The sequence below is a fragment of the Marmota flaviventris genome, chromosome Y (genome assembly GCF_047511675.1).
Source record: "Marmota flaviventris isolate mMarFla1 chromosome Y, mMarFla1.hap1, whole genome shotgun sequence".
NCBI classification, from domain to species: Eukaryota; Metazoa; Chordata; class Mammalia; order Rodentia; family Sciuridae; genus Marmota; species Marmota flaviventris.
In genome coordinates this window covers 16,913,403-16,928,147 of record NC_092519.1, presented here as the reverse complement: position 1 = coordinate 16,928,147, position 14,745 = coordinate 16,913,403, and the positions used below count along the sequence as shown (strand labels likewise).

General features: G+C 44.1%; 2 protein-coding genes across 7 annotated transcripts in view; both read left to right on the top strand.

Annotated features, from left to right (window-relative positions):
• Nucleotides 1-2,838, top strand: part of LOC139703477 (zinc finger protein 124-like) — a 53,965-nt gene extending 51,127 nt beyond the window's left edge. Inside the window, exons 6-7 of the mRNA XM_071606955.1 lie at nt 1,711-1,778; nt 2,645-2,838. Of these exons, the coding sequence (XP_071463056.1) occupies nt 1,711-1,753 (43 nt within the window). The 3' untranslated portion in view covers nt 1,754-1,778; nt 2,645-2,838. The remainder of the gene's footprint in view (nt 1-1,710; nt 1,779-2,644) is intronic.
• A 596-nt stretch (nt 2,839-3,434) lies between these two features.
• LOC139703475 (zinc finger protein 709-like) overlaps nt 3,435-14,745 on the top strand; it is a 55,768-nt gene continuing 44,457 nt past the window's right edge. For 3 of the 6 annotated variants that reach the window (XM_071606952.1, XM_071606950.1, XM_071606951.1), the window contains exons 1-3: nt 3,435-3,888; nt 13,936-14,062; nt 14,236-14,296. In XM_071606952.1, the coding sequence (XP_071463053.1) occupies nt 3,607-3,888; nt 13,936-14,062; nt 14,236-14,296 (470 nt within the window). In that variant the 5' untranslated portion in view covers nt 3,435-3,606. The remainder of the gene's footprint in view (nt 3,889-13,935; nt 14,063-14,235; nt 14,297-14,745) is intronic. The other 3 variants (XM_071606949.1, XM_071606948.1, XM_071606947.1) reach the window with 2 other exon arrangements.

The following is a 14,745-nucleotide window of genomic DNA, read 5'->3' as shown; positions in this document are numbered from 1 at the left end:
GACTTAAATAAACTGAACTGAACCACTATTTTCCTCATTCAGCAAGAACCAGACCTCCACCAGGAGCCAGGAAGTGTTCTGTTTATGTTGCTAAGGCTCACAGTCACCCTGAATTACATAGGATTTGCATCACCCAATACGCTGTATCTGACAATGGAACCTTAGAGTTCTCAACTTTTTCTCAGTTCATGAAGGGCGCTTGGGATGCTCACTGTGTTACAACTGCATGACGTCACTAAGGCCATGGACAAAATCAAGGGGACTAAAGTGTCTGTCTCAACAGCCTCCTCTTTCTTCCAGGGATTGGCTGAACATTGGAAAAACCTGAGAGCCAAGTTACTAACCCTTATAACGCTATTACCCTGGCCCTACTGAGTGTGACAGTAATAATTTTTTTCTTGTGTTGTGAGACACTTATGCAAGCATGTGAAGGCCACCAAACAAAAATAAGGGATGCTAGCAAAAGTCCTTGTGGCAAGTCTGAGGGGGAGACGTGGGGACAAGTGCATGGACAACTGCATATGTGGCATACATGAAGGGCACCTGAGTGGCAGGCCATTCCCCTCCAGCTAGGAGTGTGAGCTGCAGGCTGCTCACCCTGTAGGCCCCTCCCTGGGCGTGAGACCACCTGTTGCAGACCCTGCACTTGCTCCACGGCCTGCTACTTGATTGGTTGTGGCTCTTCAGAGTCACTCCTGTGCCAGCAGTTGCTCAACAGAACCACATTGGAATCATCAGTAGGCCAGAGGGAATATTGGTGGGCCTGCTTTGGTCTCCTAGAGTTGTTCAGAAATTGTATTGGTGGCTGCGTGTAATGTGCTTAGCTGCTGCCCGAGTGTATACACATGGTAACTGCGCAGTAAAATCAGACCTGCTTCCTGCTTGGTGTCTGGAGGTCTTGATTCTTGACTGTCTAGCCACACTGTCCTCGACCCTGTTCCGTGGGCCTCGTTGCTGGATGAGACAGAGCCCACACAAACACAAAGGCCCGGTTTCCTTGGAAGCAATGTACAGAAGCAAACGCACGGACCCAGACATGGAGCAGTGCACCAGACACACAAGCACCTGAGGACTGAAGATTGAACACCACAGAGGAGGCTTGTAAAACCAGCGGTCATAACACAGGACGGCCAGCAGGGGGCACTCTGCTCACGACCAAGTGTTGAAAACAGGCCCCCTGCATCAAGGAGAGGATTGTAAACTCAGGAAACTGGATGAAGTGTCTGCACAGGAGCACAGCCCAGAGAGCAGAGAGTGACTGCAGAGACGTGAAAGAGAGGTCCCACGAGGTGTTGGCAAGGAAAAGGTCCCCATTAAGGGCCTGTAGGCTGGCTGGGGATTAAATTGGCAGTAAGAGAGAAACAGGGAGAAAAGCTACTCAGTCCCTTGCATGTGCAGGGGCGTCTCCCTCAAGTAGAGACCCAGAAAAGGGCCAGGTTGCTGAAGACTGCAGAGCCTCTGGAGTACAGAATGGAACCAGCGGGTGTGAGGATGGTGGAGACAATGACAGGAGGGAAGGTAGATGGTGGGGGAGGAGGGGGCCTTGCTGTGCAGACAGGTCCTGGGGTCAGTGTTGGGTGGGAGAGGCAGCCCGGCTGGTCAAAATAATAACCTTGCTTTAATTTGATTTAATTGGAGCCAGTGGTCTTTTCTTGCGTCCTGGTCTAACACCCTCCCCTGCGCCACACTCACTGTTGTTTGTGTTCCTAGAAGCTGCCATTGTCCCTGGAGTGAGATGAAAGAAGAATTTTGATCTCTAAGAATCTTTCTAAAATCAGGTGTGTTTCTCCAAAAAGAGAATAGTGACGGAGGAAGGTGAGAGCTGAAGGGACTCAGGTCGACCAGCAGCCGGGCAGGGCTGGGAGCTGGTGGGCTGTGCCAGTGCCTGGAGGGCAGCAGGACAGCAGGCTGAGCAGACAGACGTCAGTCATGGCTGGGGTCCATCCTGATTGGTGGCTTTTCCAGTCTGAGGTGTAGATCCTCAGGCAGTAGCTGCTCTCTGGATGTCACACTCTCAGGTCTCATTGTAGTGAATGTGTCTGTGCAGGATCTAATTGGAGGCTGCCTTCTCTCTGCTCTGGAGAGGACAGAACAGCTTATGCCCAACCACACACGGGCCACCGCCCCTGGTGCTATTCACCTCCTGAGGACACCTGGCTGAGTCCTGCTGTTTTCCTCAGTCATCTCTCTGTGATCCTTGTCCTTCCACAGGAGCAACTCTTGACCCTGCTATTCCAGCCAGAGGGTGCCTGAGCCTCCAAGGAGGGGGGGTCTGCCATGCTTTGGGGAAAAGTGGTCCAGCTTGACCTGCCTTTGATCCTTGACCTCTGCAGAGACCCTTGGGAGACCCACATCCTCATGCCTGACTCAGAGCCCTGGTTCCTTGAGGTGCTGGGCAGAGTCCAGCAAGCTCATAGTTCACACCCAGCCCATGGCTGGCTTGCCACATCTCCACATGCTCATCACTGAGAGCTAAGGGACCCTATACATTCATGACAATGATTTCCCTTTCTAGAAAATCTCACAGCCCTTGTCAGCACCTAAACACAGGGTAAGGAGAGGGTTTCCTTGTCTCCCTGGTGTAGCTGCACTGGTCAAAATTCCTTTCCTGCTTTCAATCAACACCTTTTCTTTTTGCTTTTAGGGCAAACAGCTGAGCAGAATTGTGGGATCAGCAGAGTCAGGTCTGTACATAAGAATTGATAATTGTAGAATGTAGACTATCTACATTCAGCACAAGGCGCCCATTTTATTTCCGCTGCACATTGCTGTTTGAGAGGGTTGCCAGCCTCCCCCTACCCCACCCCTTTCTCTGCTGGGGATGGAACACTGAGCCACAGCCTGAACCCCAAATGTTTCCTTTTATAGCTCAGGCTGCCTCCTCAAAGATCAGAGGCCAGGAGGTAATGAGAAATACTAAAATATTTTTCAAATTGTTTTCATTAGTAGATATCATATATATGTGGGATATATATGATATCTTTAAAGAGTGTTTCAAAAATATGGAGACCGTGTCTTTCTAATTTGCCTGAGGTATATATATATATATATATATATATATATATATATATATATATATATATATATATATATATATATATATAAAATAAACCCAGTGGGGCTTGACCTGGACCACTGAGCTACATCCCCACCCTTTTCATTTTATTTTAAGAGAGGGTCTCTCGGGGCTGGGGTTGTACCTCAGTGGTAGAATGCCTGCCTCACACACATGAGACACTGGGTTCGATCCTTAGCACCACATAAAAAGAAATAAATAAAGATTGTATTATCTACAACTTAAAAAAAATAAAATAAAAAGAGAGGGTCTCATTGTTTGCAGACGCTGACCTGACCTTGGGCTCCTCCAGCCTCACCCTCCCTGAGAAGCTGTGCTTTGTTTTTGTGTTGAGGTTAAACCCAGGGCCTCGCCATGCTCAGAACGCACTCTATGGCTGAAGCCTAGCTCAGCGCCAGGTGTCACCTCTGCACCAGAGGCTAAGCCAAGGCTTCCCACCTGGATTAGTTCCCAGCACAGCTGAAAAGCTCCGCCTGAAAAGGGCTGGGGCCAAGCATCTGTCACTCTACCCAACTTCAGCCAGTGATTGGATGACGCTGGCTGTCAATCACGATGCAGAGGCGGGCCTGGAGGCCGTCCATCCCGGATGCTGGGGGAACTGTCCAATCAGTGCGCAGAGGGAGAGGAAGGGCGGGCTTCCGCAATCTCGCGAGCGTTTCTTCCTCAGGGACTCCCCTCCTCATCCTTCAAGCCAAGAGTTCTCTGCTCCAGGGACTCAGGTGACTCTGCGCTGCCTGTGTCCCCCCCACCCCCGTCTCGGGTGCCTGGAGGTTCCTCGAGAGGACGCCGGGTCACCACAGAAGACAAAAATGGTGAGTTTGCGACCAGGGCAGAAGGCACGCGTCACCACCTGCCGTGGGGCCAGGTGCCCGGGTGAGCTGGGGAGCGCAGCGGAGTAGTGGCCCTGTCCCTTGGTGTCGTGGGGTGAGCTGGGTTTTGGGTTTTTGAGGTGAGCTGCTGAGTGTGGCAGAGTGCCCGCTGGAGGGTGGCCCTGGACCCTGTCCCCTGGTTCCCTGGGTTTGGAAGGGCGGGTCAGGTCCCTGGTGTCCCCTTTGCTTCCTACTGGTGGCCCGACCCACTCTTCCCAACGTGGAGGAAGCAGGGCCACACATGCGCCCTCCTTCTCCCAGTGGAGCTCCTCCGGATGCTGCTGTAGGTTCCCCAAATTGCAGGCGCCTCCTCCCTTCTAAACCCCACCTTCCCTCCAGCTCACAGCTCGGCCAGACGTTCGTTCTTCCCACTTGGTCCAAATGGACACCGTCCGCTAATTGTCACTTTTCATCTAATGAAATATTGGAGAGAATAGTTCTTTTCTTTTAATTGGGGACCCAAACTCGGGGAGCTTTATCAGCCACATCCCCAGCCTCCACTTTTACTGAATTTTGAGATCTGCACCCACTTGGTGTGGAAGCTGGTCTCCAACCTGTGATCCTTCTGTTACCGCTGTTTACCAGTGACGAGTCCTTGCTTCCCCGAATGCTGAAGTATAACACCAGAGAAGCACGCTGAGGCAAGTGTAGAGTGGAAAGTAGAGGTTTATTAAAGGACAGCAGAAAAGACTTCTCCCCGCAGGAAGAAGGGGACCCAAGAGGTGGAATCCCTGTAAGGGGGAGGTCTTCCCTCTTTTATAGCTAAAGTCTTCTTTCCGCTTTCCCACACTTTGTTTCTCATTATGTTGCAGTGATAGAATGCAGGTGGGAAGGTCCAAAAGGTGGGAGATTGGTGGGCTGGAGGAGTAATCAGGGCAGGAAAGGCCTGGGGTGGCTTTTGGATTATGATAAACAGTTCCTTAGAATGGATTCGTGCCTTGGGGACATTAACATTTCAATTGCTGCTCTGGTTTCCAGGACTCCATTCTCTATAAGGGCCTCTGTTTTATTTATCTTACACAATATTAGACCCAATTTACCTAACTACCTATCTGTAAATCTGGCTTCACTTCTGCTTCAGCCTCCAAAGTTCCTGGGATTACAGGGCTGTGTGGAGGGGGCAAAACTGTGACTTATGCAGTCAAGGGGAGAAATAAAGAATGTCCACACACTTGTGCCCCTTTCAATGCTCTATTCACTCAAATTACTCAATACAGTAGAACTGTATAGGTTCTTAATCAAGAAAACAACAATCCTTAATGCTAGGCATTGCCATAGATATAATCAATTCACAGCAAACAATTCCAGGTTGATTAATTCACAGCAAACAATTCTAGATTCATTCTAAGCACTGGAAAACACACTTAATCATGATAAGCTAATGACAGACATTCCCTCTGTATGCTGAGTTTAAAGGTCTTATGTCTTAGGCTTTGAGTCCAGCAGATGCACACTCACTCAGACCTCAGACCTCCGTGACCAGGTCTGTAACCAAGGCAGTCTTTTCCTGGTGTGGAGCAGATGACCAGTTGAGGAGGGGGTCCTAGGAAGGAGTTGCAGCTCTCACCAAGGTCCAGAGGAGGCAGTAAAGTTTGAGAGCAGTGAGGACCACACAGAGACTCAGGAAAGATGCCAAGTGATGGGATGTCAGGTCCTCAGCAGGCTCTCCAGCTCAAGTGCATCCTTGTTTGAGCTGGCTGAATCCCTGTTCATTTGCTCTATCATTTATACTAAATTTGGGGGCTTTTGACCCCCCTTTCAATCCTTATCAGCTATCACCCTATTTCTCAGTGACATCATTTACCCTGGGGTCAGAAACATCTAGTCTGGTGGTCTTCACCCTGATCTTCTCCCTTTCCCTCTTATTAGGCAAGGACAGCCTGCCAGAGGCTTCACTCTCTTTATCAGGTTGAGGGGAAGGAACTTGTTTGAGGACTTACTGGAGGGATCTGTGGATGTGCCTGGTGAAACTGCAGGTCTTCTAAAATGGAGTTGCTTAGGCTCAGGCCTAAGGCCATTCTAACAAGGCCTGTGCCACTGTCCCTGGCAAGAAGAACACTTTTGAAAGCATTTGTTTTTTTTGTGAATATTATACTTGAGGGGAAAGAAAGGGGAACTTAACAGTTCCCTGTGTTTGGTCAAAGTAAGTACTTTAAAAGGAAAAAAGGCATTTCTACATAGAAGCTAGGAATATTGAATCTTGGGCTATGTACCCAGCCCCCCTCCCTACTTTGACATATATTATTTATTTACTTAAATTTCTTTTTATTAGTTATATATGCCATTATAATGCATTTTGACACAGCACACATAAATAGAGTGTCACTGCTCCTTTTTCTGGTTGTACTCCATGTGGATTCACACCAGTCCTGTAGTCATATGTGCACATAGGATAATAGTGTGTGATTCATTCTTCTGTTCTTCATCCACAGCTCTTTAAATTTGATTTTCAGATGGGGTCTGGCTATGTTGCCCAGCCTGGCCTGTAAGTCCTCCCCCGCCTGCTTCAGTTTCTCAAGCTGTTGACATTAAAGGCATTGGCAATCCCAGCTATGGAAAATAGTTCATTTTGATCCAAATATTAATGAGCATACTCAGGAACATGAATTCAAGTGAACCGAAATGATGTATGTGTCCCACCCTGAAAGACAAGGATTGACCCCAGAGGCACTTAATCACTGAGCCACAATCGGTCCTTTTTATATTGTATTATGAGGCTGATATCACCACGTTCTTTATGGCTTCCCTAAGTAGCTGAGGGTGGCTTTGAGTGTAGCGATCCTCCTACCTTAGCCTCTCAAGCTGCTGGGATTACAGTTGTGTGCCACTGTGCCTGGCCTACATGAACTTTTATAAAAGAAAGTTGTGTATCACTACATTAACCAAATGCATTGGTAGGATCATCATATGGGTGGGTTACAGGGAAGAAAAAAAGAAAAAAGAAATTTCTTCTGTCTGTTGTTATTACATTCTTACTTTGGTAGATGGTGGGGACTAGATGTCTGGTAAGGGTAATGATATATTCTGAGTAATTTAATAGTTTTGAGATTGTGGTCTGATACAGAAATTAAGATGATTGGCTACTAAATGGCTTAAGATAGCCCAAGATAATTTTTGCTCTCCATACAGAACCCTGCCTTTTTCACCCTGATGGTGGTCTGGTTAGCCAAAGTCAAGTACTCTGAAGGTTCTTTGATGTAGATGCAACTGATAGAGAACTTGAGTTCACAGCTGTAAAAATCTTGTGCTTCTCCTTATATCTTCCTTAGGTGTACACACCATGTCAGATTTCTTGGGCAGAGGTTCCCTTTGGACGCCTCACAGGGTCCTATATCCTCAGCCACTGTCCTCTCCTGGAGTTGCCACAAGGTGCCCACAGCTGCCCTGGTCCCTGCAGGGTGAACAGAACTTCAGACCCTGGGTCAGTTTCTCCTAGAGGACACCTGAGGTGTGGGGTGCAGCCTCTCAGGGAAGCTGCTGGGGGCTCTGGGCTGAGGAATCTCCTGGAACAGGCCTCATCGAGACAGCTACTTCCTTGGGACCTTGTTTTTCCCAAGCTCTGTTCCCATTCCTTGGAGACAGGTGGCCATTCAGCCTGTGGATGCTGGTGCTGAGGGGCCAGGTCACCAGTGATTCCTGCCCTTGTAGTCTCACAGTGTGAAGGAGCGAAACCTCTCCCAGAGCATAAGCAACACTCACCCCAGTGCAGAACTGTGCAAACCTGAAAAGCCTCATAGACTGGCGTCATGGTCTAGGTCCCTGGGAAGGTGATCCTAGAGGCTTTCAGGAAGCAAGACCAGGAGGGAGCATGTCCCAGATGTCAGGGACCTTCCCTGCCCCTTGAGCCTGACACATGTGTGCTCCCTCAGCACCAAAGCTTTCTGTGTATCACTTTGAAATGATCTGCTCACATTTTGAGGCCCAGATCTATTTTTTCAGAGCCAAATGGGATGGACTATTATCAAATAGGCAAGAAAGAAGTGGATTTTAAAAACTCTAGTTACATTTCCATTGTGAAAACAATTACAGCCAGGTACAGTGGTGCACACCTGTGATCCTTGCTGTTCCAGAAGCTGAGGCAGTAGGATTGTAAACTTGAGTACAGCCTTAGCGACTTAGCCAGGCCTTATGTCTGGGGATGTGACTTATCAGTAAAGTTCCTCTGGGTTTAATCTCTGATCCCAAACCAAAGAAAAAGAACAGAACAGAAAAACAAACAACAACAACAAAAAAAAAACCACATCTAATTTATCTTTTGCTACCCCTGAGTATGCATAGAAAATTGGGGAGATTTGATCTTCTCTTTTCAATGATTTCCAATTGAAATCCATGCCCTAGATTCCAGAATGCCACTTAAGATACAGAGAAACTCTGTCTACCATTATTGCTTCAGGAAATGAATCCATTTCTACAAAAATTGTGGTGGATAAATTTATGAATTTGATTTTATGTAAATTAGTTACAGTCGTTGACAAGCTGTTGAATTTGACAGGAATGACAGTTTGTTGTTACTGTTGTTGTCTGGACTTGGCAGGTTCATGTTAGCTGTGTCGTTTTTGGTATCAGGAATGGAACCCAGAGGTGCTTAGCCACTGAGCCACATCCCTGGCCCCTTTTAGATTCTTCCTTTTGAGTCAGGGTCTTGCTACATCACCTTGGGCCTCTGACCCCTGAACCACGGGGGTTACAGATGTGCACCATCACACCCATCTTCATTGGAAGTTTTAAGGACAATTTTGGCAATACCTAAAATACCCAATGGTGATCATTTAAAAATCACTGAATACTTTATCAGTGAAATAATAAATGACACCTGTTTTCTGAAAAGGAGAGATATATATGTCTCAGTGAGGGTGCTGATCCTCTCACAAGCACTCCCACCATGTCACCTGATTCCTGTTCCCTCCTAATTACCTCCTCCTAGGGCGACCCATTTGTGAGCTGCCCTTTTAGCTTATGAAACTTGGGAGTAACATAAATGCTCTCTCTACTCTCTCTGTCCTGTACAATATTTTCACTGGTATTAGATACAGTGTAACATTTTCATTTTAGATATAGTTTTTCTAAGTTCACCCCAAAGAACACAATAATCCATGCCCTGAATTTCACATAATTTACTGAAATGCACTTTGTTTTTTCAAAGAGTGTAGATCATGGGAAAGTTCAGTCTCCTTTGTAAGAAAGTGTGTTGTCTTTTCATTGATTTTTGTTGCCTCTCATTGTGTATCTTTTGTATTACAATCTTTTTTTATCACTCATTACATATATTTTCAGGGTTTTTTTTTTTTTTTTTGTGTGTGTGTGTGTGTGTACATGGACTGTTGAGGATTGAACCAAAGGCTATCAAGTTCTTACTACTGAGCTACTCTCCACCCCAAGAAAATTAGTATTGTAGACTGGGGTTTACTTATTTGCTGATGTATTGAGTGCTGGGATTGAAGCCAGGGACTTGGTCATGCTTATGTTGTCCTCAAAAAAAAAAAAAAAAAAAAAATGAATTTCAATGTGTGAGCAGCATTTTGGAGGTGGGCAGGTGTTTTACTGGGTCACAAACCTAGAGGCACTTGACCACTGAGCACGTCCTCAGCCCTTCCTATTTATTATGTACCTATTTATTTTTATTTTTATTTTGTATAGTTGTAGAGGGGCAGAATACCTTATTTTTGTTAATTTATCTATGGTGCTAAGGATCATACCCAGTTCCTCATACATGCTAGCAAGTGCTCTGCCACTCAGCTACAATCCCAGTCCCCCCATTTATTGTTGATGAGGACCAAGTTTCACAAAATTTCTGGATGTCTTGCTAAATTGCAGAGGGAGCCTCCAACTTGCCAGTTCCATGCCTTGACCTCCCTAGTGGCTGAAATTACAGGTGCACACCACCACACCAGCAGTTGGAATACCTTTTAAAGCTTTATCATCCAGTGGTTGGGATTGTGGCTCAGAGAAAAAGAGCTCACCTAGCATGTGTGAGGCCTTGAGTTTGATCCTCAGCACCACATAAATATTAAATAAAGGAATTGTGCCCACCTAGAACCAAAGAATAAATATATATTTTTAGAAAAATAGATTTATCATCTAGTTTCTTTCCAGATGGAAATTGTATTGGAAATCAGTTTCGTTGCTTTCGTCCATAGTTTTGAAATTTGTAACTATGACTTTTCTTCTTTGCTTTATTTTTTGCATTATTATTTGGGAAAGGTATTCATTATGTAATATTGTTTCTTATGTTTATATTTGTTAAAGTTTATGGCATGTAGTTCATTCACTTCCTTATTAAATCAATTTTGTGTTTCAGAGCAATTTTAGACTTATAGTTTGTTAGTCAATGATTTCTAGAGGAACAGCATCAACACGAAGTGTGATCTAAAAGGGGACTTATTAGATTGGCCTACTTGACCTGAAGCTGGTGTCCACAGTGGCCATCTGCAGCTGGAGAGCTTGAGAAGTAGTAGCTGCAGAGTCCAAGAGGCTGAAACCTCAGAACAAGAGGGATCACTGGTGCTGCCCTAGTCAGACCAAAGGTTCTGGAAACTCCCTGGAGAATCACAGGCAGAGTCCACTTTGGGAGAGTGAAGAAGGCAGAGTGTGATATCCTCAGGCCATTGCAGCAGCCATTGGAGAAGAAAGGGGCTTTCTCTGCTGCTGCTTCCTTCTTCTTCCAACTTTTGTTCCACCTAAGACACCGTCCTATTGGATGGTGCTGCCTATACCTAAGGAGGTTCTCTAGTTTGGTTCTCTGTTCCACATGCCAATCATTTGTAGACACACCCTCACGGACACACCCAGAGGCCTCTTAATCACAGGTATCTCTTAATCCAATGCGGTTGACAATTCTAATGAGCCATTACATATAGTATCAAACACTCTACACTGTTCTCAATATTTTGCATTGATGTTGGATGCTTGTTAGTTACTGAATCAGCGTCCTACATTTGATTAAGAGAGTGGATGAAGCAACACTTTATCATCAGCTGAAATCCATCCTTTACCTTAGGGTTCCTCCTCTGTGTGGTGTGATTTTGTGTGTCACATACTCTACAGAATAATGTCATACAGAAGAGTTTCAGTGCATCTATAATGTTGTCTCTTCTGGAATGCTCTTGAATTGGAATCTTATTGTACTTGGCCTTTCAGACTGGCTTCTCTTACTTAGTAGTCTGCCTTTAAGGGTGCTGTATCTTTGCAGGCTGCAGAGCTCACTTTCTGGGTGATGTTCTTTGGTGTGGTTAAAATGTACCTTGTCCATTCAGCATTGAAAGGTGCATCTTCCTTGCTTCTAGCTTTGGGCAGTTCTGGATATGGCTGCTGTAGTCACTGCTGAGAAGTTTTCTGTGCATAATTTTCACCTTATTTGCAGGGCTGCTCTACCATTGAGCTACATTCCCAAAACTTTTAATTTTTTGTTTAGAAACAGAGTCTTGCTAAATTGCCCAGGCTGGACTCAAACCTGGGATCATCCTGCCCCGGCCCCTGATTGGCAAGGATCACAGGCATGGCCTCCATGCCCAGCTTCCTGCTGTCAATAGTATAATAATTGTCCTGTTTGTTAACATGACAACACTGATGTCACATCATTGTTTTTCATGATTCTTCCAGTGGATTCCAGTAGCATAGAGGATCATGCTGTCTCTCTATGAAGACATTGTGTTTTTTTTTTTTGAGCTTGAGTGTTTTTTCATTATTCTTGAATTTTTTAACTATTAATATAATCAATATTTATTATTTAGCTTTTTGTTGTGATGGATACTGTTAATTGGTTTTTTAATTCTGAATCAGCCTTGCATGTGTGTTGCGTTCCTGGGCCCTGCAGAGGCTGATGTGAGTGGATCTGGGCCACTGGGCTTGACTTCCCACGTTAGTATGCTTGTCCCTGGAAAATATTAACTGAGTTTTAAATTTGGCATCAGTCTTACAGAGCTGTAATAATTTCCTCTTGGCTGTGTTTAAAATTCTTTTTATTTATTTTTGGATTCAGTAAAGTATTGTTTGAGGAATTTTGCATTTATGATGATTAGAGTCTTTCATAGTTTTCTTTTCTATTTAATACTTTTCTTTATCTATTTAATTTTGATAATATGTTAAAATATGCCATATAAAGAATTAGAAGGTGGGTTGGGGTTGTGGCTCAGTGGTCGAGAACTTGCCTAGCATGTGCAAGGTCCTGGGTTCAATCCTCAGCACCACATAAATAAATAGGATAAAGCTATTGTGTTCAACTGCAAGTAAAAAAATAAATATAAAAAGAAAGAATTAGGAAGTTTTAACTCAACTTCTGTTGTCTGGAAATAACAGTAGAAAATTGGTGGCAGGTCTTCAGTGTCTCATGGAAGCCTGTTTTAGATGTCAGAGCCTTGACTTTCTTTTTTCTGGGGGGTGGGGGTGGGTAGTAATTATATCTTTTTTAAATTTTTGAAATGTGTTTTAGTCTTTCACAGTTAAATGTGTAATAAATGATATTTGTCTGCAGAATAGATGGATGAAGTACCCTTTGCCACTTAGATTTCAGTTTGACTGGACCATCATTGTGATCTCTCCAAGACACCTGCTGTCACTCATACTTTTTCCATGCCACGAAGGACAGCCCACTAAAGGCTTTCTCTCGGGCTCCTATTAACCTCTGTTGATACTGTCCTGCTTCAAATGTCATGTGTCTTATGTCCTATGCATGGTTCTTTGTGAGTGGCAGGGTTGTGTTCTGGTAGGTGGTCCTTTGGGCTGTTCCACACTGTGCAAAAATCATAGCCTGCTTAGAGACCCACATGGAGTGGCCTGTTTCACAAGCAGTCAGCGTCGGATAGTTCAGGATTCTGGGCTGCAAACCTGCTGCTTTAACACACCCTGGAAGTGCTTGTGCCTGAGGTTTCCTTGCACCAGCTATGCTACAGGAACGAGGAATCTCTTTCATGACAGACCACCATTGTACATGTGGCCTATCTTGATCAAAGTGTCCTTGAGCAGAACGGTGGTATGTGTCTCATGACTGTAGATGATCTGAGTGAGACATCTGCTGTTCAGAAGAGTTTGAGAATCATTGGACATTCATGGTTGCCATGAGGTTTGGGAAAGGATTTTCTGCTGTCTGTTAACAAAACTATTTTTCAAACCGATATAATTTTGTAAGGCTGTTTTTTGGGCAAGATAACATCTTGGGGTCATCGAGTTCTTTCTGAGACACATGCCATCTTTCCACACACCCCATTCTGCTTTGACATTAAAAAACCAGAAATTATTATATTGTTGTGTTTATTAATCATTGTCCTTGATTACTAATTGGGTAAATTTGTTCTGGAGTAAAGCACCTGCAAACTTCTAGTTGTCCTCAGTGTAATCACACAAGTTGAGCTCAGTCCCCAGTGAACACATTGTGACAATCTGTGTGGAAGATTGTCTAACTGTTGTCTATAAGGGAAACTCTTTAGTGACTCCATACTCTGAGGGTGTGGGTTAGGGCTGATTCTAGGCACTTCTTTAAGGATGGAACAATTGACTTTCAGAAGGAAACAGGAGATCAGTAAATACCATGTTGTCTATATTAAGTGTGTAGGCCCAGTGAGCCACTGTGGTTGGCAGGATCTCTCAAATGCTGAGTTTTGTGATCCCAGCAATTTCCTACTCAGTCAGCTTTCTTTTCTAAGGGTAAGTAATAAGGAGGGTGCTAATATTAGCTCTCTACTGCACAGGATGTTGGTAAGAAGGTGATAGAGATGCAATCAACAAATAAGATAAGGGTGACCCGGGAGCCCCTCTTACTTCCTATGAACTCACCAAAGGAAGGGTGTACAACACTCTACTATTTACCTTGTGTGGGGCCCAAATCTAGTGTTGGAGTGGCTGTGAAGAATTCAATGCACTGGAGATTTCAATGACCAAATCGTGGAATTAATCGAGAGGCCAGGGAATCATGTGAACATCATGCATGTTGAGTATAGATTTCTCATGCTGTGAAATCTCTCCTGTTCTCCACTACACATTTGTGGGATATTTTAGATCTCAGTGACCTTTGAGGATGTGGCTGTGAACTTCATTCAGGAGGAGTGGGATTTGCTGGATGCTTCCCAGAAGAACCTTTACAGAGATGTGATGCTGGAAGTCCTCAGAAACCTGGCATCTATAGGTAATAATTTGTGTATTTACTTAATTAGAGAATTTGTGTTCATTTTTTTTTTATTTATGTAGAACATGAAAAGACAATCAGTTGGTGAATTATTGTAGCATAAAATGCACCATGAATTTGGAAAAGCATTTCTAGCTCCTAGAAATTTATAATGTTTTTGTTTGGCATTTTAGGAATCAAATGTGATGAGAAGAACATTGAAAATCAGATCAAAAATTTTGGGAGCAATCAAAGGTAATTATACTCACAAGAGGAATCCTTGAGGGAATCTGGGGATATCATATAATTTTTAAAACCAATGCAAGAAATTTGCACAACTTTAAATGTATTTATTCTTATAAGATTTTTTTACCAGAAATATATACTTCACTGGGACTGGGGTTGTGGCTCAGTGGTAGAGAGCTTGCCTTGCATGCTTGAGGCACTGGGTTCTCTTCTCAGCACCACATTTAAATCAATAAAGTCTATTGTCAACTGAAATAAATTTTATATATATATATATATATATATATATATATATATATATATATATATATATATATGATATTAAGTCTATTCAAGGTGCTTGACATGCAAAAATTATTATGAAATTGCATATGTGAGTATAACTATTTGGATAATGACCATAGGCAAGCTGTGTTGCAAAGCATTGTTTCCTCTCAATCTCTTTATTTTCTGGCTAT